At 39.2% G+C, this 27,929-nt stretch overlaps 3 protein-coding genes across 4 annotated transcripts in view; 1 reads left to right on the plus strand and 2 right to left on the minus strand.

The window, feature by feature from the left end:
- The window catches only part of shoc2 (SHOC2 leucine rich repeat scaffold protein), a 159,536-nt gene extending 154,571 nt beyond the window's left edge, over window positions 1-4,965 (minus strand). Inside the window, exons 1-2 of the mRNA XM_073026849.1 lie at window positions 4,842-4,965; window positions 2,699-2,831 (exon numbers count right to left, since the gene is read on the minus strand). The gene's annotated coding sequence lies outside the window, so the exon portion shown is untranslated. The remainder of the gene's footprint in view (window positions 1-2,698; window positions 2,832-4,841) is intronic.
- A 17-nt stretch (window positions 4,966-4,982) lies between these two features.
- On the plus strand, window positions 4,983-8,810 carry bbip1 (BBSome interacting protein 1). Its single transcript, XM_073026852.1, has 3 exons — window positions 4,983-5,076; window positions 6,632-6,718; window positions 7,899-8,810. The coding sequence occupies exons 2-3, from the start codon at window positions 6,673-6,675 to the stop codon at window positions 8,051-8,053; spliced, it is 201 nt and encodes a 66-aa protein (XP_072882953.1). The 5' UTR covers window positions 4,983-5,076; window positions 6,632-6,672; the 3' UTR covers window positions 8,054-8,810.
- Window positions 8,811-9,713: 903 nt separating this feature from the next.
- The window catches only part of pdcd4b (programmed cell death 4b), a 47,325-nt gene continuing 29,109 nt past the window's right edge, over window positions 9,714-27,929 (minus strand). For both annotated transcript variants that reach the window (XM_073026851.1, XM_073026850.1), the window contains exons 8-11: window positions 14,705-14,812; window positions 12,942-13,049; window positions 11,323-11,462; window positions 9,714-10,299 (exon numbers count right to left, since the gene is read on the minus strand). In XM_073026851.1, the coding sequence (XP_072882952.1) occupies window positions 10,251-10,299; window positions 11,323-11,462; window positions 12,942-13,049; window positions 14,705-14,812 (405 nt within the window). In that variant the 3' untranslated portion in view covers window positions 9,714-10,250. The remainder of the gene's footprint in view (window positions 10,300-11,322; window positions 11,463-12,941; window positions 13,050-14,704; window positions 14,813-27,929) is intronic.

A 27,929-nucleotide genomic window follows, 5' to 3' on the forward strand; every position in this document is an offset into this window, starting at 1 on the left:
TCTGTATTTTATGGCTATCTGGAGAAGACAAATCTCAGAGTTGTAATCTGTACACATACTTGGATAATAAAAAGAATCTTTCAACCTTTTCATATTTCAAAGATGTATGGTTAGAGTTAGGAAGTTGTGGGCGTGCTAGAAGTATAATGACTCTTGTGGGTTGCCATACATAATCCTCACTGAATTGAATGGCACAAATGACGTTTTTTACCACGTGTTTCAATGTTTCAATCTACACGTGACAAATAAAGCTAATCTAATCTTAATCTCATTCTTCCTCTTTTGCATTATTTATTTTTGTAACTTGGAGTAGTGTTTACATTTTGCACTGTACTGCTGCCACAAAACCACAAACTTAACACAATCATTCCTACATTTCTGATTGAAAGGTTTCAAAATCAGGGCCTCTGTTCCTCCCTCTGCAACTGGATCGACTTAACCATATAACCATATAACAATTACAGCACAGAAACAGGCCATCCCAGCCCTTCTAGTCTTTGCCGGACGCTTACTCTTATCTAGTCTCACCTACTGCATTCAGCCCATAACCCTCCATTCCTTTCCTGTCCATATACCTATCTAATTTTTAAAAATATTTAACCATATAATTTCCTAATCCTTCTGACTTCATAATCAGAAGACCACAATCTGTGCAGACTGGTGATAACATCTCCACCTCGCTGACGATCAACACTGGCACACCTCAGGGGTGTGTGCTTAGCCCACTGCTCTACTCTCTCTATAACCATGACTGTGTGGTTAGGCACAGCCCAAATGCCATCTATAAATTTACTGATGATATGACCATTGTTGGCAGAATCTCAGATGGTGACAAGAGGACGTACAGGAGCAAGATATATCAGCTAGTTGAGTGGTGTCACAGCAACAACCTTACACTCAACTTCAATAAGATCAAAAATTGTGGACCAGAAAGGGTGAGACAAGAGAATATACACCAGTCCTCTTAGAGGGATCAGAAGTGGAAAAAATGAACAATTTCAAGTTCCTGGGTGTCAACATCTCTGAGGATCTACCCTGGACCCAACATATTGATACAGCTACAAAGAAGGCATGACAGTGACTATATTTCATGAGGAATTGGTATGTCACTAAAGACACTCACAAATTTCCACAGATGTACAGTGGAAAGCTTTCTAACTGGCTGCTTCACCACCTGGTATGGGGGTGGCTACAGTTTAGGATTAAAATAAGCTGCAGAAAGTTGTAAACCTCCCTCATGAGTACTAGCCTCTGTAGTATCCAGGATATCTTCAAGGACCAATGCCTCAAAAAGACAGTGTCCATCATTAAGGACCCCCATCACCCAGGTAATGCCTTGTTCTCATTGCTACCACCAAGAAGGATGTACACACTCAGTGGTTCAGAAACAGCTTCTTCCCCTTTGCCATAAATATATACTGTAATTCATGTGTTTTAATATTATGTATTGCATTGTACTGCTGAGGCAAAGACAACAAATTTCACAACACATGCCTGTGATATTAAATCTGGTTCTGATACACAGGAAGAGGACGTTTGGTATAAATTGGCACAACACTGTAGGCTGAGTAGCCTATCCAATGCTGTACTCGTGCTGGTTCTGTAAGACGAAGCACCAGTCATGTGCTGTGTTCTATTTAATGTTGAACTCATTATTTCTCCAGATAGGAAATCAAAGGGTTAATACCACATGATTCTAGCATATAAAAAAGAAGCTGTTGATGGAACAGACAAACTGGCAACAAGATTGACAAAACAAACAAGGTTTGTGGGAACCGATGTGGTTGAACAGGTCCTCCTATTCATGGACTGGACTAGCTCTAGCTTGTACATTGGCATAGTCTCATAGGATTCCAGTGCAAGATGCTCCTGTGGGACCCTGCCAGAACATGCCTGAAAGCTCCATTTCAGCATAGACAGGGACAAATTGTGAGAGAGAAACAGTGAAGATGGGAAAGGCTCTGGGAGGAATGAGGAGGATGGAGAGGGAGGAAGTATGGGGAAGGGCATGAAAGTTCAATGTGTATGTTATTAGTGTGTAGCTTGTCCAACAATGTGTGATAAGAAAAATATATTCCATCATTTGCGAAATGCACCGCCTACTCTATCTCAAGAGGAATAGTTTTTGCTCAACTATCTTGTGTTTTCCAAGAATGTGCTTTCTTATTTAGATGTCTTATATTCTTGCCAAGAATTATATTTGGTAACTAGCAGTATAAGGATACCTTACATGAAGAGACATGTTTTCCCAAAGTACTGTCACCTTTTCTGACCCAGGAACTGATGTGTGGAATTACATCCCCAAAGGTAATAAACTATTTTTTATAGAATCTGAAAACATAACATTTCAGTGTTTTCATTTAGTAATACAGCACAGAAGGAAGCTGTTCAGCCCATTGGCTCTATGCTGGTTCACAGCAGAGAAATCCCATCCTCCTGTTATTTCTGTCTCCCACATTCCCTGATTTGCCTGCACCAGGGTAAATGACATTGGGATGGAGAAGGGAATCAGAGCACGGGGGAGAAACCCACTCATGTTATTGCAGAAGACACAAATTGTGCGCGCACACATGCAATCAAACCCAAGTTACCTGAGCAGCACCAATCACTTCAGTGTTGCTGCGTCGCTCCATGTTCCTTTGTTTATTCTTTCAGATTTTCTATCTATTCATGGCTTTACTCAAATTCACACCTTTACCTTCTGTATCAATCCGCCGTGGTTCCCAGTCCTTAAATCCCATTGGTCGAGGAGATAATCTGTTGTTCACCAAGTTCCCAGAGACCTCACAGACATCAACAAGCGATGAATATCTGAACCCATCTTCTGAAATCTGCAACAAAAATATTTTTGGTGTGGGAGTTCAAATAATGGGGCAAGCCAAAAGCTCCAGCAAAGTGCTAGACAATGACCACAATCAGTGGAAAAGTGCAGTATTTGCCAATGTTGTACCAATGAAGCAACAAAAACTTTTGTAATCATGTTCATGGTGTATTAGAACTTTTCAAAGAATGAGTAGATATTGGTCCAATTGTAACATACTGTATGAGGACTTTCGGGCAGTAAAAGGATGAAAGTGATATAAAGGATTATGGTTCAAGTGCAGGTAGATGGGCCAAAGGGCTGTGGTGGTCTATAACTCTATAAAATGTGGACCATTGCAGCAGGGAGCCCCTAGGTATGGGATATTTCTTACATTTGGTTAAAGTTTATGGATGTGTCCAAAGAAAGTTCAGTTTTCAGACTTGACACACCTGTCCTTGGGCCTACACAAGATATTTCTGATGAAATATGCAGTAGAAATTATGTATTGATAGATATATTTTTATTGCAGAATCATAGATATTCAGGTGCAGAAGGATGTCATTTACTTGTCTTGACCCTGTTGCATGAAAGTGGGCATTTTGGTATAGTTACACCCACTTCTCAACCCTTGGGCCATAATCCTTTATTCAGAGACTATCTACATCCTGCCTCCACACTTTCAGCAAGTAAGATCAAGATCTCCTTTATCCATTAAGTAAAGGAAGTCCTCAACTCATCTCTACAACTAACTTTAACCTATCAAAGTTAGATTTCACTTAAAGTTAAGTCAAGATTAAAGATAAACTTAAACCTGTTAATGTTATGTTATAGCCCTATGTTAAAGAAAATAGCTTTCTTCTTGTTCATTCTTAAAAGAGTACTCATCATTTTATGCAGTTGATTTTTTTTTCTGCTTGGGTAGGGTGAAACTAGTTATAGGTTTAGGGTGAAAGGTGAAATAGTTTAGGGGAATCTGAGGACGGAAGGAGTTGCCAGTAGAAGAGGAGGATACAAGCTCAATTGGAGCATTTAAGAGAGGTTTAGTTAGGAATGGATGTGAGAGATATGGAAGGCTATGGTCCTGGTACAGATCGATGAGGCCAGGCAGAAGACCAGACTAGCATAGACCATGTAGGCTGAATGTCCTGTTTCTATGTCATAACTGCTTTGTCTCTAGGTCCCTGCATTCTCCATTATTCCAATGAAAGCAAAGCATTGCTGATTGTTCTTAAGCCTTGGCAATGTCCTGTGTACCCTCTTCATCCGCTATTAAATACGTATTTCCTATAGAACCGTGCAGGGCAGACTTAAATGTATTATAGTTTAGGCATGACTTCCCTGCTCTTTATTCTACGCACACACCAATAAAGGAAAGTGTTACATTTGTGCTTTTGTCTTCCTACAGTGCCTACATCAAGGTAGTTTCTCACGAAGACGCTATTCATCACAACGACCCTCATCAACAGGGCATTTCCTTTTCTTTAAGGAAAGTGGGGAGTTACCGGAGCACGAACACCCATTCTCAACGATTTAGGAACAGCTTCTTCCCCCCTGCTATCAGATTTCTGAATGGTCCATCAACCCATGAACACTAACTGGTTTTTCCCATCTGTGCACTACTTATTGTTGAAATTTATTGATTTGAATTTCTTTGCTTTGTACCGCAAAACAATACATTTCCCGTCATCTAGCAACAATAACGAATATGAATCTGGTGTAACCACCATTTACATTATTAGCAATAAACACTCGGGCAACAAAAGAATAAATAACTATAGTCCGAGGCGGACATTTGTACCATAGAATATATTTCATGCCGAGCTCTTCTCGCTATCCTCTTCAACGCAAGGAACAAGTCAGATATTTCTACGGTTACAAATCTGAAAACCGTAGCAACACAACGAATACAGCTATTGTAACGATAAACGATGTTAAAGAGGCTCAAAGGGAAAGTGATATCAAAATTAAGGTTAAACGTGATTAGCCATTTGTGCTTTTCTTTCCAGTGTTCGATTATTCTCTTCTTCGGTTTATTTACCTTTATGAATACAGGTGCTGTCCCTAAGACCTTCCACTGGCGGAGAGGCCGGGAGAGCTGTGGGGTTGCAGTCCCGAGGTGACACTGGGGACGGGACAATGAAACAAATTCTGGCGCAGCAGCCCCAGCCCTGACAGACACAATGCCCGGCGCGTTTGTTGATATTACGCAAGGCAGACGCCTGCGCGCTAGAGGGTTCGGCCGACGCAGCGACTCTGGGCCCTTGGCGTTTAGGGTCGGTGCTGAATCTATTTGCGTTGTAGGAGGGAGGTAGAGGGTGGAAGGATTGGGGAGAAGGGGTGGGGAGGAAAGGGGTAGGATAGGGCGTAGGAGGGGTGGGGAGGAAAGGGGTAGGATAGGGCGTAGGAGGGGTGGGGAGGAAAGGGGTAGGATAGGGCGTAGGAGGGGTGGGGAGGAAAGGGGTAGGATAGGGCGTAGGAGGGGTGGGGAGGAAAGGGGTAGGATAGGGCGTAGGAGGGGTGGGGAGGAAAGGGGTAGGATAGGGCGTAGGAGGGGTGGGGAGGAAAGGGGTAGGATAGGGCGTAGGAGGGGTGGGGAAAGGGGTAGGATAGGGCGTAGGAGGGGTGGGGAGGAAAGGGGTAGGAGGATTGGGGAGAAGGGGTGGGGAGGAAATGGGTGGGAAGATTGGGGAGAAGGGTGGGGAGGAAAGGGGAAGGAGGATGGGGAGGAAATGGGTAGGAAGATTGGTAGGAGGGGTGGGGAGGAAAGGGGTAGGAGGATTGGGGAGAAGGGGTGGGGAGGAAATGGGTGGGAAGATTGGGGAGAAGGGTGGGGAGGAAAGGGGTGGGAGGATGGGGAGGAAATGGGTAGGAAGATTGGGGAGAAGGGTGGGGAGGAAAGGAGTAGGAGGATTGGGAAGGAAAGGGGTAGGATTGGGGAAGGGGTGGGGAGGAAAGGGGTAGGAGGATTGGGGAGGGAAGGAAAGGGGTAGGATTGGGGAAGGGGTGGGGAGGAAAGGGGTAGGAGCATTGGGGAAGGGGAAGGGATGGAGAGGAAAGTGGTAGGATTGGGGAGGAAATGGGTAGGAAGATTCGGGAGAAAAGGGGTGGGAGGATTGGGGAGAAGGGGTGGGGAGGAAAGGGGTAGGATTGGGGAGAAGGGGTGGGGAGGAAAGGGGTAGGATTGGGGAGAAGGGGTGGGGAGGAAAGGGGTAGGAGGATTAGGGAGAAGGGGTGGGGAGGTAGAAGAGGAAAGATGGGAGGGGAGTGGAGTGCTACGTGGTATATGCAGTTTGGGATGCTAGATGCTCCTCCTCTCCAGCGTTTGTAGGAAGAACAGCTGGTGCTGTGATTTCCATTGTAGCCCCATGGAGACACTGCAGGTGATCCTGGGAGTGAAAAATAGTGCTGAAGGAACTTGCTGCTTCCCCCATTGACTTCCTCTGGCACCTCATTTGTGCCCTCATTTCTGGTATTGCCCATGCGTTTTCAACCCTCCCTACATCGTGTCCCAATGATTTGCCACCCCATTCTCCTACGTTCCAGTGAAAACAGTCCCAACCTGCTCAACCTCTTTCCACAACTCAGTTGCTCCAGTCCTGGCAACATCTCCTCCCCACCCCCCACATTATTTCCCCATTTTCCTCCCCACCTTCTCACAGCACCCCCCCCCCCATTTTTACTTTCCACTGCCCCATATCTGCATCTCTGTTCTGCACATCCCAGGGACAATTCAAGCTGTAATAATGAACAGGGCTTCAATACCATGTTTATTTTTCCATATTGTACAACACTGTATATTAAATTCATAATTAAATCATTTATTTCCAGAAAATTAAACATCCTAGGTAAAATTGTGAATCTGGTTAAACATGCCTGAAATAAAGTCCATGTTTCGGGAAGTCCTTCCTAAACAAGGTATGTCTTTGTTCAGCTTTACCGCGCGCTTGTTTTGAATTGATAATTTGTTATCTGAAAATCTACAGTATTACAGTCCGCACCTTAAGATTAGAAACTTTAGGGCCTAGTAAATCAGATGCTTAATTGTTTTTAATAAAAAACATAGTAAATCAGCTATTGGAAAATATACAATACCTGTTTAATTAAGAGTAGTCTATTACGTATTGCATTGTACTGCTGCTGTGAAGACAACGAATTTCACAACCTATATTAAACCTGATTCTGATCTTAAACATCTACCATTTGGATCATAAACACAGGAGGTTTGGAGATCAGTCTCCATAGATACTTTCTGACCTCCTGATTTCCTTCAGCATTTTGTGTGTATCTACCAGTTGTAACTAATTTTAGTGAATGTTGCAAGAGTTACTTTAAAAAAAAAGTTGAGAATTGCTGCGTTGTATAGTGTGTAGAACATAAAACTATTTTTAAATGATGTTTGTACTGGTGCAACACTATGCTGGAGGAACTCAGGTCAAATAGCACCCATAGAAATGAACAAACAGTCGACGTTTCAGACTGAGACCCGTCTTCAAGACTGGAAAGGGGAAGATGCCAGAATAAAAAGGTGGGAGGAGGGAAAGGAGAACTAGCTAGAAGGTGATAGGTGAAGCCAAGTGGGAAAGGTAAAGGCCTGGAGAGGAAGGGATCTCATAAGAGAGAAGAATGGACCGTAGGATAAAAGGAAGGAGGAGGGGCAGTGAGGGAGGTACCCTTATGGCTTCCTTCTAGTGACGCAAGGAGGTATTTTGAAACATTGGGCACCACGGTAGCGTGGTAAGCGTGACAGTATTACAGTTTGTGGTGTCATCTGTCAGGAGTTTGTAATCCTCTCCATGGAATAAGTGGATTTTCCCTGGAAACTCAGGTTTCCTTCCACAGTTTAAACATATACCAGGTAGGTTAATTGATCATTGTAAATTGTCCCATGATTAGCTTAGGGTTAAATTGGCATTGTGGAGCGGCGTGGCTATTCCATGCCCTGTCTCTAGAATAAAAAATAGGTGACATCTGGAATAGTTTGAAACTCAGCAAATACTTAAAAAAAAAATAGCAGTTGCAGGTACATTTTGAATGTAAAAAGTGACAGTTATTTGCCAGCAGAGATTTTTTGTAATCCTTGATTCATTCACATTAGGTCAACTCTCCTTCGAGGATGTTCCCTCAATGGTACTCTGTAAGCCAAAGCTGCTGCCACTTAAATCAGTAACACTTGAAAAAATGGAGAAAATGCAAAGGGAAGCAGAGGCAACCATACGGCAACAGGAATTGGCACAAAGAGAACAGCAGTAAGATCACTTTAACACACAGTACTGGATTGTATCTGTAAAACTGACCTCAGACCTTCCAAATAAAGCTGTAGCAATATTGTGATGTTTACTTAATCAAACTATTCTTATTTTTTAGAACTTTGGTATTAGGTTCAATTCAAATGTCAGTGGTCATTGTTATTCACAAACTTTTTCCAAAACAGACCTTCTGTAGGGTCTTATGTGATATACATGATGAAGCAGATAGTCTGATTCCCAGCTCAACAATGTATCATAATGATGTATGGGGAAAAAATTAAGAGCTACAAAACTCAAGCTAAAGGTAGTCTTGTAATGTTGGCTAATGATGACATACAGGATATTAGTTATTCAAATTACATTAAAGGATTAAAAAACATAGCTTACTGTATTGTTCATATAAAATGAAAATCTTTTAATCTGACTTAGCTCCTGCAGTCAGTGTAGCTAGAATTCTCAGTTGAATCAGTAAGTTATAGTTTTAAGCTTCAGTTCCAGACTGCAATGTAAATTCATTATTTGTAGGACATGCTTCATTGCCAAAGCTATACTCTTCCTGCTGTGATAACTCATTGACTATGTGTTGGCAAAGTTAAATACCAAACAATCCCAGCATTCGTCATCAGAGCAGATGAACTGATCAATTATCTAAATGGTACTGTTGAGATGATTCAATGTACATTTGTCATTTGTCTATATTAAGTCTTCACATTGTTTTTTTTGTCATTACTGTTCATTAAATCCAAGCCACTTGATAGAAATATTATAATTGTGCTGTCTTCAGTTTTCAACTTTATTTCCAAATGTTGCAAGTTTTGTTTATTTGGGGAGGCATTATAACGTAGCAATCAGTACATTGCTATTACAATGTCAGTGACCTGGGTTAAAGCAACACACACAAAACGCTGAGGAACTCAGCAGGTCACGCAGCATCTGTGAGAAAGAGTACAGTCATATCAGGACTGAAAAGGAGAAATCAGGAAAAGGAATGGGAGAAATCAGAGAGAGAAGATGGGGGGAGAGAGGTAAAAGGTGACAGGTGAAACTGGGAGAGAGGGAGGGGTGAAGTAAAGAACTGGGAAGTTGATTGATGAAAGATAAACAGCTGGAAGGAAAGGACAAAGACCACAGAAGAAAAGGGAAGGGGGAGGAGCACCAGAGGGAGGTGTTGGGCAGGTAAGAAGACAAGGTGTAAGAGGGGAACAGGAATGGAGAATGGTGAGGGGCTGGGGGCGCAATTACTGGAAGTTCGAGAAATTGATGTTCATGGCATCAGGTTGGAGGCTACCCAGACAGAATACAAGTTGTTGCTCCTCCAACCTGACTATGGCCTCATTGTGGCAGTAGAGGAGGCCATGGACTGACTTTTTGGAATGGGAAGTAGAACTGAAATGGATGTCCACTGGAAGACTCAGCCATGGTCTGTAAGGAGTTTGTGTGTTCTCCCCATGATCATGTGAGTTTCCTCCCATATTCCAAAGATATACGGGTTAGTATGTTAATTGGGCATACTGGTGTCATTAGGCCGTGTGGCTGTTAACCATGCTGTATCTCTTTAAAAAAATTCAACAGCACAATTTTACTTGTATAGTTTTTCATCTTCCCGTCACATTTCCAGTAACATATAAATATTCTGCAATAAAAAAATACATCAACAGCCATAATTCATCCTCAATCAATATTTAATGAAAGTCAAAGAGACATTTTATACATTCTGCTGGAACTTGTACAGAAATAAGGTAGTCTAGCTTTGAAACTGCATGAAGCACATTTTTAGCAGTAGCAGCCAAGAGAGATCTATTACACATAGCATGTGTAACCCATCAATGCAGATTTCAGTACTTCAACCAGTCCTTTTGAAGACCATAGTATTCAAAAAGGTGTGGCAGTGATATTTGTACAATACTATGGAATGATCAGATTACTTCAACCCTTAAGCAGCTTATTTTCAATTACCACAAGCATGTGGCATTTGTTAATTAAATTCCAACGCTGCCCCCGCCCCTGGAAAAAGAAAATCTATACCCTACATATTAAGTGCTTTTTGGTTCTATTCTCGCAGTGAATGCACTCGAAAATATTTAATGAGGTTTAACCCCTCCCCAAAGCTCACATGTAATGTGAACTCTGTGGACTGAAAAGCTATAATCAAAATATGATTGCAGAAAAAAAGAAAATCAGGTACATGTGTGATAACTGTTTCACTTGAAACGTCCACCATCTCCTTCGCTAACAAAACGTTTGCGTCCCCTGAAAGAAAAATAAAGTAGGTATGTTACCAAATCCTGGTAATGTAAGAACAATTGTGACATAAGCTTTTTGTGTGCTAGAATTGTATTTGGGGCAGAGATGGAATGGAATTAATTGTAAATGTAGAGATCCACAGACCACAATGCTCATCTTCCAGGTTGTTGCCCCATGTTGGAGCCTGAAAGATTTCAAAGTGGAACTTAAAAGACAGAATAATTAATTGTATATTTAATAAGCTGCCATTTTGACAACTAGAAGGATTTAGCATATGCTATTAAAGTGTTACTGGAAAGCCATGTTTATGTAACCTATCGTGCTAATATCTTGTGAAGTTTTTTAAATCAGCTTTTTACTTGTATAGGGCAGGTACTCAATAGTATTCTCCAGCTCTGTGTTTTAAGGACAATCTAAATTTGGAAGGAGAAAGTTGGTTTTTGTTTGGGTGCTCTTCCACTCAAGGTTTAATTTATCTTACATTTATAGTTTTCTAAAGAAAGACTGAGTATTTCTTCAAAGACTTTCTCCTTCACTCTCCCCCCCCCCCCCCCCCCGCCAATGGAATAAGTACAAGAATATGAAAAGTACAGAGGAATAATGGCCAGACATGGGCAACTGGGACTAGCTTGGTGGGTAGCCGAGTCAAGATAGACGTGTTGGGCCGAAAGGCCTATTCCCATGCTGCATTACTCTATACCAATATGGCTGTGGGAATAGGTCATATGACTTGGATTACCATTAATACCAAAAGCATGTACTCTTATACAAATCTACAGTTTTATAATACATGGGAGAGAAGAAACATCACTGAAATCTTGCTTGTGGCACAAAAGATGGTAATAAATATTCTTTGGGAGGTTGCATTTAGCTGCAGAGAGGGTTTAAGAATTAGTTTTTCTGAATAGTCATCTTTTTAAAATCTTTTTGTGGTATATGCAACTAACTCACAAGAGATGATGAAATCCAGTTTGAAAATGCCATTTACACAGTGACCCGTGAGTAGTGATCCACTACAATGTTACTCACCGAGATGGACAAAGATCTCTCAGCTCTTTCACTATGATCCCCATTTGATGGCACTGTTCCACGAACCGTTCCATTACTGCATAAGCCTGCGGCACATCCAAATGGATATCTGGAATTTCCTTGTATACTCGCTCAAAGCCCTGCAATTTGAAAAAGCAATTTTAAAAAGTAAATTGTACTTTTTAAAGCAAGACAACTCTTTCACCACTTTTTTTTACTAAATTACTATTAGACAGGTTTCACTATACATGCTCAGGATAGAAAATAACTTTTTAAAAAATGATTAGATAACCTAAAACCAAAGAAAGATGTTCATAAAACTTAATAACTGAGCAATATTTTATTTTCCCACAATGCTGCCGCATATATTCAATATGCCGTGCTACAATGCTTTCCCCTCCACTGTCTGCTATAATACACTTTGTTCAATATACTCCAGTACCCTATTGAAGTGCTGGATAAATAGCAGAAAGAATTAAACCATCTTTCAGCCAAATCAGTTACCATCGAATATCAGGAACAAACTGATCACCCGATGTCAGCCCAAGTTAAATATAACTTATTAATAAACAGGTTAATGATGATAAAAATGGCAAGTATTCTAATACTTCAGGGAATGAAAAGCCAAAAGTACATCCAGATACTGAAAATAAGTAAGGACAAAGTACTTGGAAAAACTCAGCAGGTCAGTCTGAAGCAAACTTTCTCTCTCCACAAATATACCCTATTTACAGGAATTTCTATTTTGAATATTGTATTGATAAAGAAAAATAGTCTAATGAACTGTACAGCACAACTCACTGTTTATATTAAGTCTTCTACCATGGGTCCTCAATTAGCTTTCTTCTCTAAAAATCAAAATAACAAATACCAATATCAAATAAAAACAAAAATAAACTCAGCAAGCCAGGAATCATCCATGGAAAGAGACAATTTCAGATTAAAAACCTTTTCATGAATACACTCAGTGGCTACTTTATTAGGTACACTTGCTGGTTTATGCAAATATCTAACATCAGCTAATCATGTCATATTAACTGCATAAAAGCATGCAGTTGTAGTCAAGAGGTTCAATTGCTGTTCAGACCAAACATTGGAATGGGGAAGATATGTATTCTAAGTGATTTTGATCATGGAATGATAGTGTCAGAGGTGATTTAAGAATTTTATAAACTACTATATTCTGGGATTTTCTTGCACTAGTCTCTTAATAGTTTAGAGAATGTTACAAAGAAAAACAAAAAGCATCCAGTGAGTGGAAGTTCTGTGGGCGAAAATGCCTTGTTAATGAGAGGTCAGAGGACGTTAACAACAGTGGTGTGCAGAAGAACATCTCAGAATGCACAAAGCTGAACTCCGAAGTAGATGGACTACAGCAGAAGATCACAAACAGGAGGTATCCAAAAAAGCTGCCAAAACGTTGATTCTAATTCTTTATTGTTCACACATGCTACTTGTGGCTCTTCTAATTTGAACATTTAGAAAAGGGCTTGCAAAGTTTATTTTCTGACATGTATTCAGTTAAGTCTTGTGAAACTTGATGCATAATTATCCCCAGTTGAAGCTACCAGAACAAATAACGTACAATAGCAGTGCTACCCAGTAGATGGCACTCTTACTCTGTTCATTTGGTCCACGGTGATAATAGATTCCCACAAGGATTTCAGCAGCTTTAGTATCATATTGAAGGTTGTTTCTCCTGTTGATTCCAGAACCATCACTATAGCCTAAATATTTTGAAAATAAAATCAACAATGGACCATCTTTAAACAAGCATCAGTACTAAACATTTACAATAGTTACTGAAGGCTTTTCAATGCAACAACAGAAACAGCTGTTCTGAATGTCTTACTAGTTCTGTGAAAATGTTTACATAATAGCAAACCTATCTTTCAGTAATATACAGCGTTCTCTTGAAAACTTTGGGTAAGCAATCCCAAAAATCTGCTTTCACCTTGTATATTTCAGAGCACTGTGTGGGCTTAGTCGATTGAATGATACTCTGGATATTAAAGAAATCAAGAGATATGCTGTGACACAGAAATGTGATGGGCAAGGTACAAAATCTTAGTGAAAGGCTGAGCAATCATAAGGGTCTGAATGGCCTACAGTTGTTTCTACTTATGCTTGTAAACAAACTACTAAATATACGCAGACATCCTCAAAACACCATTGCCAGTGGTTCCAAATAAATTTCTTATTGATAAATTAAGGAACCTACACTTCACTGTTCATGGCTTACAACTAGATATGCAGTCAAGCGCTAAAAGCAGCAATTGATTAAAAACTCAGGTGATACTGACTGCTTTACTCAGTGGTTCTGTTACTTTAACAGAACCATCTCTAGGAAAGAATTGCTAATAACTTATGCAATGGAGAGATTATTACAGAAAGTTCAGATCTGCAGTAGTTGATGGTGACCGGAGGTGACTCTAGAACCTTGGAAAGACAGATTGGGGTAAAACTGAAAAGGAATGGTTCCCCCCCCCCTTTTTTTTGCTTTCAATTTCACCTTGCACTAATGTGTTTAGAATTTATCAAATAATATTGTCATTGCAAAACCAACCACAGAAGCCCCAAATGTCAAAAAGGTAACCAACACAAATTGTTTAGAACACGTGATCAAGAACACCTTAGAGAAAGCAACCACTGAAGTTAACAATGTCATCAGCCCTGGAGAGTAACAGCTTCCAGTTATTTTGTTCTCATATTTAATCTGCACAGCCATGTAGACTGCTACATGCTTTGAGTGATCGCTGCTGATTTGATTAAGAGCCATACAACTTGTTCAGAGTACCAAAGCCTTTATGTGAAGTTTGTCTTCTCCTCGCGCACCCCCCCCCCCCACCACTGTGCTGGAATCAGATGAGTAATGGCTGTCAATACATCAAGCATCATATTGTCTGTCTTCTTAAGGAAGCATTTACAATCTAAATGCCCTCAAATGGATTATCTTGCTTCCTTAAAGTACATCTCCAAATCAGCATATACCTTCATATTGAGTTACTGCACTTTATTATTTCATTTTTTCTTAATTATCTTCTCCTTCTCCCAGTTCATTCATGTTGTTCACATATTTAGTAAATATGCCTTTCCTGGCCCTCAGTTTCACCGTTATAAACTTACCTGACCCATAGTGTCTTATTAGAGATCCTTGTGACTATTTTCCCCCAAGTTCAGTTGAACTGTTTAATGCTCTACTGCTCTCCTAGATCATTTACCAGCAGTGTGTCCATTTTATTTTCTCCCAGCTCTACTTTCATCTCCTTAAAATCTAATTTTCTGTATTACCCTAGACTTTCCATGCTCATACCCATCTCAATCATTATCCTAAACCCAATTGTGCTCTACTTGCATAATGTTTGAAAGAATTCATTGTTACCTTGAACACAAGCTCATGGTGAAAGTGTGGCACTTCAAGTTCCCGCAGACAACGTTCAGCTTCTCCTACATCTCCAGACACTTGGTATTCCTTCAGCAACATGTCAATCTGTCAAAAGAGATAGGCCCTGTCAAACACAGTTCTGCAACAATTGATTAATCTGCCCAAACACTAACTATTTGGTCAATACTACAGGTTGACAACTGTAAATTTCCAGTCATGTTTGTTCCAGATTCTGAGAAATTAATCAAAAAATTATCTGGGTTAATTATAAACATGGATATTATTGAATAATCAGGTTTTAGGTAGGATTTGGGTACAAATATTTTTAAATGCACAGGTCATGAATCTATCAAATGTGCACTTGCTGTCTTCCAAGAGCAGTACAGTTAGAGATACACTACACCAAACATATTATTCAATGCATTTCAATTCACTATCACTTAAGTATAAAAGAATTCTTTCCTGTGCCACCATCATCACCTGGGTTCTTTTGTCAGCATATTAAATGTGTCATTCTTTTGTCAATTCTTCAGCCATTTAACATCAATCCTTTCTGATTTTAAGTACATTATTTTCTCCCCTTGAATCTCTAATCTGAGACCACCACCAGCTATCCACCTAATGTAAACCATTTTAATACATTTTATCTGTACCTATCCAAACTTCTCACACCCTCTGTGAAGGTCTGGTATCTAAAATTGAAAATGTTATCTTGTTACTTATATTTATTTTATGAAACTTTCCTGTCTACGTCATGAGTTACAATGAGTACCCCATACTTTAGCAGCTTGGTTGGCTGCCAACTTAAAAGAACAGACACTCCAGACACTTGTTCTTCCATCCATAAGACTATACGAAGAGAATATGAGTGTGTTCAGGTAACCTGCACCTTAGCCCGCCCCACTTCATTTCCTTTCACTCTCCTTATGATTCACCCGGGTTCCCTCACCCTATTTTTCTGCCCCAAACTCCATGATCCAGTTTTATTCTCCTCCACCCCATCTGCCTTTCACCCACGCATTTAATCTACTGGGCCTCCTATCCCCTCCCCAAACTGGTTCTATCTGCCCATCATGCTCCCTCATCTGGTTCCACTTATCAGATTCCCTGTTTACTAGATTCCAAGCAGATTCACAAGTCTCCATTAAGTATCCTTCCACAGCTGCCTCCAGTTTTCCACTCTTTTCACACCTACCTGACTCCAACTCTTCTTCATTCCTTATCTGCCTCCATTTATCACCCACCAGTCACTCTCTCCCAACTATACCCCTCTATTGGCTCACTTGGTTCCACTTAGAACCTGACAGCCCATCCCTTTCACCTCTTTATTCTACATACCTATCCTCTCCATTCACAGTCTTGACATGGGATCTTGACCCAAAATATCAACCGTTCCTATGCCTCCACAGGTGCTGTACAACCTGCCAAATTCCTCCAGCAGTTTGTGTTTTAGATCCAGGTCCCAGCATCTGCATTCTCTACAGTCTTTGTTTGACAAAGAGTAGTTCAACTGAGGATCACAAACAAAAGTTTGGAACTGTACTTGGTGATACACATCTGATTATCTCCACCACTTTCTTTTGGGATAATAACAAGTCAACTTTTATTGTCATTTCGACTATAACTGCTGGTACAGTGCATAGTAAAAATGAGACGTTTTTCAGAACCATGGTTTACATGACAGTACAAAAAACTAGACTGAACTACGTAATAAAACAAAACACACAGAGAAAGCTATACTAGGCTACAGACCTACACACTGCATAAAGTGCACAAAAATAGTACTGGCATTACAATAAATAATAAACAGGACAGTAGGGCAAGGTGTCAGTCCAGGCTTCAGGTATTGAGGAGTCTGATAGCTTGGGGGAAGAAACTGTTATATAGTCTGGTCGTAAGAGCCTGAATGCTTCAGAGCCTTTTACCCAGACAGCAGGAGGAAGAAGAGATTGTATGAGGGGTGCATAGGGTCCTTCATAATGCTGTTTCCTTTGCGGATGCAGCGTGTAGTGTAAATGTCCATGATGGCGGGAAGAGAGACCCCGATGATCCTCTCAGCTGACCTCACTATCCGCTGCAGGGTCTTGCGATCCGAGATGGTACTATTTCTGAACCAGGCAGTGATGCAGTTGCTCAGGATGCTCTCAATACAACCCCTGTAGAATGTGATGAGGATGGGGGGGGGGGGGGGGAAATGGACTTTCCTCAGCCTTCACAAAAAGTAGAGACGCTGCTGGGTTTTCTTTGCTATGGAGCTGGTGTTGAGGGACCAGGTGAGATTCTCCATCAGGTGAACACCAAAAAATTTGGTGCTCTTTACGATCTCTACCGAGGAGCCGTCGATGTACAGCAGGGAGTGGTCACTCCTGAAGTCAACAACCATCTCTTTTGTTTTGTTCACATTAAGAGACAGGTTGTTGGCTCTGCACCAGTCTGTTAGCCGCTGCACCTCCTCTCTGTAAGCTGACTCGTCGTTCTTGCTGATGAGACCCACCATGGTGGTAGTAAGTTAAAAACCTAAAGGAAACAGCTAACCAAATGTATACATTAAATCAAATATCTACTTAAAGGACAGGCATTGAAAACACTTTTCATAACTCCTAGCCAGAAATAGTATTCTTCTATTAACTGGTATGACCACTAACAATCCAAAGACATGCAACAAACAGTGGGGCTAGAAAGTTTGTGAACCCTGTAGAATTTTCTCTATTTCTGCATAAATATGACTTAAAATGTGATCAGATCTTAATGCAAGTCCTAAAACTAGTTAAGAGAACCCAATTAAATAAACAAAAAACTTTATATTTGTTCATTTATTTATTGAGTAAAATGATCCAATATTACATTTATTTTTTTGGAAAAAGAATGTGAACCTTTGCTTTCAGTAACTGGTGTGACCCCCTTGTACAACAAAAACGTCAACCAAATGTTTCTGGTAACTTCATCGGCTGCATCGGCTGAACTGCACATCGGCTTGAAGAATTTGAGGCCATTCCTCCTTAGAAAACTGCTTCAGCTCTGGGATGTTGGTGGGCTTCTTTGCTGAACTGCTTGCTTCAGGTCCTTCCACAGTATTTCTATAGAATTAAGGTCCAAAACACAAATTTTCTTCTTTTTAAACCATTCTGTTGTTGATCTACTTTTGTCTTTCAAATCATTCCCTGACATTCTCCTGTAAAATTTTGAATTCATTGTTCACTCAATGAATACAAGCTGAGACAGCAAAGCATCTCTAAACCATGATGATCCTTCCACCATGCTTCAGAGTTGGGATGAAGTTTTGGTGTTGGTGTGCAGTGTCCTTTTACCTCCAAACATTGGGGTGTATTTTTTGCAAAAAAGATCAACTATTGTCTCATCTGTCCACAGACCATTGTCCCAGAGGTGCGTAGATCATCCAGGTGGTCTTTTGCAAACTTGAGATGTGCAGTAACTTTTTTTTTGGACAGCAGTGGTTTCCGCCGTGGTGTCTTTCCAAGAACACCATTCTTGTTCAGTGTTTTTCTTATAAGTAGACATATGGGCAGAGACTTTAGGAAGATCTAGGTATTTCTGCAGGTCTTCTGTAGTTACCCTTGGGTTCTTTTACAACTCTTCCCTCAGCAATGTGCTCTGAGCTTTGCAGGATGCCCACTCCAAGGGAGAGCATCAACAGTACTAATTTTCCTCGAATTGTAGAAAGTTTCTCTTACTGTGGACTGATGACCACTCAGGTCTTTAGAAATTTTCTGTAGCCTTTTCCAGCTTTATGCATCTCTACAGTTCTTTTTCTAAGGTCCTCTGAAAGACTATAAAATACAGGAGCAGAATTAGTCCATTCAGCCCATCGAGTCTGCTCTGCTAGTCCATCATGACTGTTCCCAGATCCCACTCACCTGCTTTCTCGCTGAATCCTTTGATGCCCTGACTGATCAGTAAACTATCAACTTATGCCTTAAATATACCCCACAGACTTGGCCTCCGCCACAGTCTGTGGCAGAGCATTCCATAGATTCCTACTATCTGTCTAATAAAATTCCTCCTTACTTCTGTTCTAAAAGATCGCCCCTCAATTTTGAGGCCATGCCCTCTAGTTCTGGATACCACCACCATAGGAAACATCCCCTCCACATCCACCTGATCTAGTCCTTTCAACATTCAGTAGGTTTCAATATGATTCCCCCTGCATTCTTATAAATTTCAGTGAGTACAGGCCTAAAACTGCCAAACACTAATAATGTTAACTCCTTCATTCCCGGAATCATACCTGTGAACCTCCTCTGGACTTTCTCCAATGACAGCACATCATTTCTGAGATATGGGGCAATACTCCAAGTGCAGCCTGATTAGTATCTTATAAAGCCTCTGCATTATGTCCTTGCTTTTATATTCCTCTTGAAATAAATGCCAATGTTGCACTTGCCTTCTTTGCCAGACTCAACCTGTAAATTAACATTCTGGGAGTCTTCAACGAGGACTCCCAAGTCCCTCTGCACCTCTGATGTTTGAATTCTCTCCCCATTTAGATAAAAGTCTGCACGATTGTTCATTTTACCAAAATGCATTATCATACATTTTCCAACCATGTCACTTTTTTGTCCATTATTCCAATTTGCCCAAGTCCTGCTGCAATTGCATTACTTCCTCAACGCTATCTACCCCTACACCTATCTTCTTATCATTCACAAACTTTGCCACGAAGCTATCAATTCCGTTATCTAAATCACTGGCAAACAATGTGAAAAGTAGCGATCCCAATACTGAAACCTAGGAACACTACTAGTCACTGGCAGCCAACTAGAAAAGGCTCCTTTTATTCCCCCTCGCTGCCTTCTGCCTGTCAGCCATTTCTCTATCCATCTTCCCTACAAAGCCCCGGGATTTTATCTTGTCAAGCAGCCCCATGTGTGGCAACTTATTAAATGCCTTCTGAAAATTCAAGTAAATGACATGCACTGCTTCTCCTTTGTCCACCCTGCTTTCTTCCTCAAAGAACTCTTAATAGATTTGTCAGGCAAGTTCTCCCTTTACAGAAACCAAGCTGACTTTGACTTAATTAATTGAATTACTTGACTTATTTTATCATTAGTCTCCAAGTACCCCCAGACCTCACATCCTTAGTAATAGACTCCAACACTTTCTCCAACCACTGAGGTTAAGTTAACTGGCCTATAATTTCCTTTCTTTTGCCTTCCTTCCTTCTTAAAGAGTGGAGTGACACTTGTAATTTTCCAGTTCTCCAGGACTATGCCAGAATCAAGTGATTCTTGAATGATCATGATCAATCCATCAGTTAACTCTTCAGTAACCTCTCTCAGGACTCTGGGATGTAGTCTGTCTGGTCCAGGTCACTTATCTACCTCAAGACCTTTGAGTTTGCCTAGCACTCAGACTTCTGGCACACTGCTGGTATCTTCCACAGTGAAGACAGATGCAAAGTACTCATCAAGTTCATCTGCCAAATTTCTTTGTTCCCCATTACTACCCCCCCCCCAGCATCATTTTCCAGTGGTCCAATATCAACTCTCACCTCCTTTTTACTCTTTGTATCCTGCTTTATACTATTGGCTAGTTTGCCCTCATATTTCATCTTTTCCCTTATAGTTTTTTTAGTTGCCTTTTGTTGGATTTTTAAAGCTTCCAAATCATATGATTTCCCACTCAGTTGCTACCTTATATGCCCTTCCTTGGCTTTTATGCTGTCCTTAACTTCCCTTCTCAGCCACAGTTGCCTACCCCTGCCATTTGAGAACTACTACTTTTGTGGGACATATCTATCCTGCACCTTGTGAACTATTGCCAGAAACTTGCCATTTCCGCTCTGCCGTCATTCCCGCCAGTATCCTCCTCCAATCCACCTGGGCAAGCTCCCCTCTCATGCCTTTGTAATTCCCTTTATTCCACTGCGATACTGATACATATGACTTACGCTTCTCCCTCTCAAATTGCAGTACAAATTCAGTTATATTATGATCACTGCCTCCTAAGGGTTCCTTTATATTAAGCTTCCTGAGAAAATCTGGGTTATTACACAACTGTAACTGTAGCACATTCTGCAGCTGTACAGGGCCCTGGTGAGACCACACCTGGAGTATTGTGTGCAGTTTTGGTCTCCAAATTTGAGGAAGGACATTCTTGCTATTGAGGGAGTGCAGCATTGGTTCACAAGGTTAATTCCCGGAATGGTGGGACTGTCATATGTTGAAAGGTTTGAGCGACTGGGCTTGTATACACTGGAATTTAGAAGGATGAGAGGGGATCTGATTGAAACATATAAGATTATTAAGGGATTAGACACACTGGAGGCAGGAAGCATGTTCCCGCTGATGGGTGAGTCCAGAACTAAAGGCCACAGTTTAAGAATAAGGGGTAGGCCATTTAGAACTGAGATGCGGAAAAACTTTTTCACCCAGAGAGTGGTGGATATGTGGAATGCTCTGCCCCAGAAGGCAGTGGAGGCCAAGTCTCTGGATGCATTCAAGAGAGAGTTAGATAGAGCTCTTATAGATAGCGGGGTCAAGGGATATGGGGAGAGGGCAGGAACGGGGTACTGATTGTGTACGATCAGCCATGATCACAGTGACTGGCAGTGAATGGCGGTGCTGGCTAGAAGGGCTGAAGGGCCTACTCCTGCACTTACTGTCTATTGTCTATTAACACCCAATCTAAGATAGCCTTTTAAGAGCAGTTTTGCTTGAGCCTTTCCCATAGTAGGATCGAGCACAAGCTGCTCTAAAAAGCCACCTCGTAGGCATTCAACAAATTCCCTCTCTTACAATGACACCAACCTGATTTTCCCAATCCCCTTGCACATTGAAGTCCCTCATTACAATTTGTAACATTACCTGCCAATCTCAACCCCACAGCTTGGAGGTCTATATTCTGATTCCCACAATAGTTTTGATTAAGGCATGGTGCACATAAACAGATCTTTATTGAGAAGAGCAGGCTCTGTCAGTAACCTGACTTTTTGTGTTTTTTTTTAACAACGCAAGTCACCTTTACAACCCATACCTCCAATCTCATCTCATTGACTGGAACGCCAGACTCCAAATAGATTTGTAGAGGTTCACATACTTTTTTGGAAAAAGTATGTATTGGATAGTACTGGATCATTTTTCTCAAATCAATGAACAAGTATAATATTTTTGTGTTATTTATTTAACTGTGTTCTCTTTATCTACTTTTAGGTCAACTGAGTTTTAAGAAATGACTATCTGATCACATTTTAGGTCATGTTAATGCAGAAAGAGAAAATTCTGCAGGGTTCTCTAACTTTCTCACACCACTGTACATTATTATTATGCTTTTAATATACTAAAGTACTCCAAGCTGCTTAACAGTAGGTTACCAAAGAAAATTTATGAGGCGCTGTAGGCCATCAGCAGCAGCAGAATTGTACTCAACTATAATCTGTAACCGCATGGCCCGGCATATGCCCACTCTATCAGGTCAGGGGATCAACCCTGGTTCAATGAGGGCAGGAGGGCATGCCAAAAACACCACCAGGCATACTTCAATACGAGGAGCACCGTGGTGAAGCCACAATACAGGCCTACCTGCTTGTCATAAGCAGCAAGTAACAGTCAGAGCCAAGTGGTCCCACAATCAACAGATCAGATCTAAGCTCTGTGGTGCTGCCACATTCAGCCGTGAAGGAGGCTCCACAAATATCCCCAACCTCAATGACAGAGCTGCCCAGCACTCCTGAGCAAAAGATAAGCTGAGGCATTTGCAACAATCTTCAGTCAGAAGTGCCAAGTAGATAATCCAGCTCGGCCTCCTCCGTAAGTCCCCAGCATCCCAGATGTCAGTACGCAGCCAATCCGATTCATTCCACGTGATATCAAGAAACGGCTGAAAGCACTGGATGCTGCAAGGCTACGGGAGCCCAGACAAAATCCTGGCAACAGTCCTGAAGACTTGTGCTCCAGAACTTGCCATGTCACAAGCCAAGCTGTTCTAGTACAGCTACAACACTGGCATCTACCTGGCAAAGTGGAAAACTGCCCAGGTATGACCTGTACACCAGAAACAGGACAAGTTCAACCCAGCCATTTACCGCCCTATCAGCCTACTCTCAATCATCAGCAAAGTAATGCAAGGGGTCACCAACAGTGCTATAATGCAGCACCTACTTGGCAATAACCTGCTTACGGATGCCCAGTTTGGGTTCTATAAAGGCCACTCAGCTCCTGACCTCATCACCTCCTTGGTTCAAACACGGACCAAAGAGCTAAATATCAGAGGTGAGGGGAGAGTGATAGCCCTTGACATCAAGGCACCATTATTTTTTTTTAAACTTTTTTTTTATTGTGTTTTCAAATAGTTACAGAATAAAAGTGTGTGAAAAAGAAAATATGTGTTACCCATTCCCCCTCCCCTTAACCCCTCCCCCCTAACATCCCTATTGAAAGAAAAAAGAAAGAAAAAAAAAAGGAATGCCTGGATATTGGAAGATCCCCACATGCTCCATGGAGTTCGTAATAACTTTAGTATATATATTTCTTTCTTTCCCCAAGTAACCAATTATTTCATCTTCGGAGCGCCTATATATTTAATCCTGTCTTTTGTAAGTAAGGGCGCCAAATTTTCAAAAATGTTTCATATTTATCTCTTAAATTATAAGTAATTTTTTCAAGTGGAATACAGCCATAAATTTCTTTCTTCCAACAATCTATACTTAAATATGTATCTGATTTCCAAGTAACTGCAATAGCTTTTTTGGCTACTGCCAATGCAATTTTTATAAATTCTTTCTGATATTTATTCAATTTGGATATCGGTTTTATCCCTTCAATATCACCTAGTAAAAGTAATATTGGATTATGTGGAAGTTGTATTCCAATAATTTGTTCCAGTAAAACTCTTAAATTTGTCCAAAAAGGTTGAATTTCAGAACAAGACCAAGTAGAATGTAAAAAAGTACCAATTTCTTGGTTACATCGGAAACACTGATCAGATAAATTTGGGTTTAATTTATTTATTTTTTGTGGTGTAATATATAGTTGATGTAAAAAATTGTATTGCACTAATCTTAATCGGACGTTTATTGTATTTGTCATACTCTCAAGACATAGTCTTGACCAATTTTTTTCTTCAATTTTAATATTCAAATCACTTTCCCATTTTTGTCTTGACTTATGGACTCCTTGTTTAATTGCCTGTTTTTGAATCAAATTATACATACAAAAGATAAATTTTTTAGTCTTTCCTTTTTGAATTAAAGTTTCTATTTCATTGGTTTTTGGTAATAACATTGTTTGACCTAACTTTTCTCTTAAATAAGCCCTTAGTTGAAAGTAACAAAAAAGTGTTGTTTGATACTTTATATTTATTCTTTAATTGATCGAATGACATTAATATACCTCCTTCAAAACAATCTCCTATATATCTAATCCCTTTTTGAAACCAATTATATGAAAGTTGATTATCCATTGTAAAAGGAATAAGTCTATTTTGAATTAAAGATCTCTTTGCTAATAAGGATTTCTTTGTCTCATCGTCAACATTTATCTTATTCCATAAATCAATCAAATGTTTTAATATAGGAGATTCTTTCTTTTCCCGTATCCATTTAGATTCCCATTTATATATAAAGTCTTCTGGTATGTTTTCTCCTATTTTATCTAGTTCTATTCTGATCCATGCCGGTTTATCTTTCTCAAAAAAAGATGCAATAAATCTAAGTTGATTTGCTTTATAATAATTCTTAAAATTTGGAAGTTGTAACCCTCCGAGCTCAAATTTCCATGTAAATTTTTCCAACGATATTCTTGACATCTTACCTTTCCAAAGAAACTTCCTCACATATTTATTCAGCTCTTGAAAAAACTTCTGGGGTAATTGTATTGGTAGTGATTGAAATAAGTATTGTAATCTAGGGAATATATTCATTTTTATGGTATTTACTCTACCTACTAATGTTATTGGTAATACCATCCATTTATCAAGATCTTCTTGAATTTTTTTCAATAGTGGTAAATAATTTAATTTGTATAAGTTCTTTATGTCATTATCAACTCTTATACCTAAATATTTTATACCATTTGCCGGCCATCTAAATTGGTTTATTAATCGACATTGATTATAATCTCCTTTAGTAAGAGGTAAAATTTCACTTCTATCCCAATTTATTTTATAACCTGATATTTTCCCATATTCTTCTAATCTATAGGATAACTTACGCAACGAGTGCAATGGGTTTGTTAGATAAAGCAGAACATCATCAGCAAATAAGTTAATCTTGTATTCTTCCTGATTAACTCTGAAACCCTTAATATCTGGGTCCATTCTAATCAATTCAGCTAATGGCTCTATCGCCAACACAAATAAAGCAGGTGATAATGGACAACCTTGCCTAGTTGACCTTGTTAACTGAAATGGTGTTGAAATTTGACCATTTGTCACTACTTTAGCTTTGGGATTAGTACTTAAGGTTTTAATCCATTTTATAAAAGATACTCCTAATCCATATTTTTCCAATACCTTAAATAAAAAATCCCATTCCAATCTATCAAATGCTTTTTCTGCATCTAAAGCAACTGCCACGCTCATTTCCTCCCTCTTCTGCGCTAAATGAATTATACTAAATAAGCAAGTTACATTATCTGCTGATTGTCTATTTTTAATAAATCCTGTTTGATCCATATGTACCGTAGATTTCGCACTACAGAGCACACCTGATTAAAAGCCGCTGGCTCTATTTTTAGAAAGAAAATCAATTTTGTACTTGTACAAGCCGCACCGGATTTTCGGCCGCAGGTGTCCCACGTTGTAATATGAGATATTTACACAGAAAGATATTACACGTGAGGATTTTTTAACTTTTAATTAAATCCATATGGTAACATAAACAAATACATATTGCAAATGCTTTTTTTCGAACCGTGCCTGTAACGCGGCTACTTTTAAATATACGTTGCGTATACTTTTTTACTGAACAACATTCCAATATCTCCCTAACGACTGGTAAAAAATATATATACTGCAGCCTACCAGGAAAAGTTATTGATCGCCTTTAACTTAAAAGCAGCGTTCGCTCAGATCTAATGCCGCTCGCCCCCACCTTCCCGTTTATCGCAAACCGGTATTTCCCACAAGACGCGGCGAAACCGGTTGTGACGTCATAGCATCCCGCGATGTAGTACAGAAAACAAATATAGTTAAAACACTTCTAACTTTAACTAGAAAATACTAACAAATGAATTACTAAGCGAAAATATTATAAACTAAATAACTGCCATAAAGGCAGCACAATGCTTTTCTTCGAGTGTTTTCCATGTTGATGAGGGTGAGTACAAATGACTGATTTACAATAATTTAATTGTGAAAGTGCACTTGATTTATCGTACAATTTCACTGGACCTCTGTGAACTACTCATCAATTTTATTGGTCTACTGTTACGAGGCAAAATGTTTTTGGCGGCATGAAAAAAAATCATGCATTAGCTGCACCGTAGTAAAGGCCGCAGTGTTCAAAGCTGTTCAAAATGTGGGAAAAAAGTAGCGGCTTATAATCCGACATCTACGGTACTAATTTTGGTAAGCATTTAGATAATCTATTAGATAAGATTTTTGCTATTATTTTATAATCAGTGTTTAATAAAGAAATAGGTCTATATGATGATGGCTTTAAAAGATCTCTATCTTTTTTTGGCAATACTATTAAAATAGCTGTCGAAAAAGATTCTGGAAGTTTATGCGTTCTTTCCGCTTGGTGTATTAACTCCATAAAAGGAGGAATTAATAAATCTTTAAACTTTTTATAGAATTCAGGCGGAAAACCATCTTCTCCTGGAGATTTATTACTTTGAAGTGATCCTAGGGCTTCTTCGACCTCTTTCAATGTAAACGGCATATCTAATCCCTTCTGTTCTTCCGTATTTAATTTTGGAAAGAGTTATTTGTGATAAAAACCTTTCTATCTTGGCATTGTCATTTTGTGATTCTGATTTATACAACTCAGAATAAAAATTCTTAAAAGCTTCATTAATTTCTAAAGGTTTATAAGTAATTTTATTTACTCTTGTTCGAATTGCATTTATTGTTTTAGAAGTCTGATTTGTTTTTAACTGCCATGCAAGAACCTTATGTGATCTTTCACCTAGTTCATAATATCTTTGTTTAGTTCTCATAATTGCTTTTTCTGTTCGATATGTTTGGAGCATATTATATTGTAACTTCTTGTTAATAAGTTGTCTTCGTTTTTCTTCTGTCATATTTCTTTGGGATTCTTTTTCTAATTTTGTAATCTCTTTTTCCAATTGATCTATTTCTATCATATATTCCTTCTTAATTTTAGAAGTATAACTTATTATCTGACCTCTCAAGTATGCCTTCATTGCTTCCCACACTATAAATTTATCATCAACTGAATGTGAATTTATATCTAAAAAGAACTGAATCTGTTTTTTCATAAAATCACAAAAATCTTGACGTTTTAATATTAAATTAAATCTCCACCTATAAATTGATTCCTCTTTATCTATCATTATCATTGTCATTATTAAAGGAGAATGGTCTGACAATATTCTTGCTTTATATTCCACATTTTTCACTCTATCTTGAATATTCGTTGATAATAGGAAAAAATCTATCCTTGAATATGTTTTATGTCTATTTGAATAAAATGAATAATCTCTTTCTTTTGGATTAATTCTTCTCCATATATCAATCAAATTTAAGTCTTTCATCAATGATAGAGTTAATTTTACTGCTTTTGATTTTGTAACAACCTTTGTTGATCTATCTAAAACTGGGTCTAGACAAAAATTAAAATCTCCACCTATTAATATTTTATCATGTGTGTTAGCCAAATTCAAAAAGACCTCCTGTATGAATTTTACATCATTTTCATTTGGTGCATAAATGTTCATAAGGGTCCATAGTTCTGAAAAAATTTGACAGTATATAATTAGATATCTCCCCGCCAAATCAATTAATACGTTTTGTATTTTAATTGGTAAATTTTTGTTAACCAAAATTGTAACTCCTCTCGCCTTTGAATTAAATGAAGCTGCAATAACATTTCCAACCCAGTCTCTTTTTAATTTCTGATGTTCTATGTCTGTTAAATGAGTTTCTTGTAAAAAGGCTATATCTGTTTTCATTTTTTTAATATATGTTAAAATTCTTTTTCTTTTTACTGGCCCATTAAGCCCATTAACATTAAAACTTAAAAAATTCAGTAGATTAGTCTTTTTTTTTTAAATTATATTACTCCAATCTATAATAATACCTA

The sequence above is a fragment of the Hemitrygon akajei genome, chromosome 23 (assembly GCF_048418815.1).
Source record: "Hemitrygon akajei chromosome 23, sHemAka1.3, whole genome shotgun sequence".
Taxonomy (NCBI): Eukaryota; Metazoa; Chordata; class Chondrichthyes; order Myliobatiformes; family Dasyatidae; genus Hemitrygon; species Hemitrygon akajei.

Bases quoted from the DNA above. Each gene is read 5' to 3' on its own strand.
- bbip1 (XM_073026852.1), top strand. From the start codon at position 6,673: ATGCCTGAAATAAAGTCCATGTTTCGGGAAGTCCTTCCTAAACAAG. The intron at 6,719-7,898 runs GTATGTCTTTGT...CATTCACATTAG, and splicing joins GGAAGTCCTTCCTAAACAAG to GTCAACTCTCCTTCGAGGAT.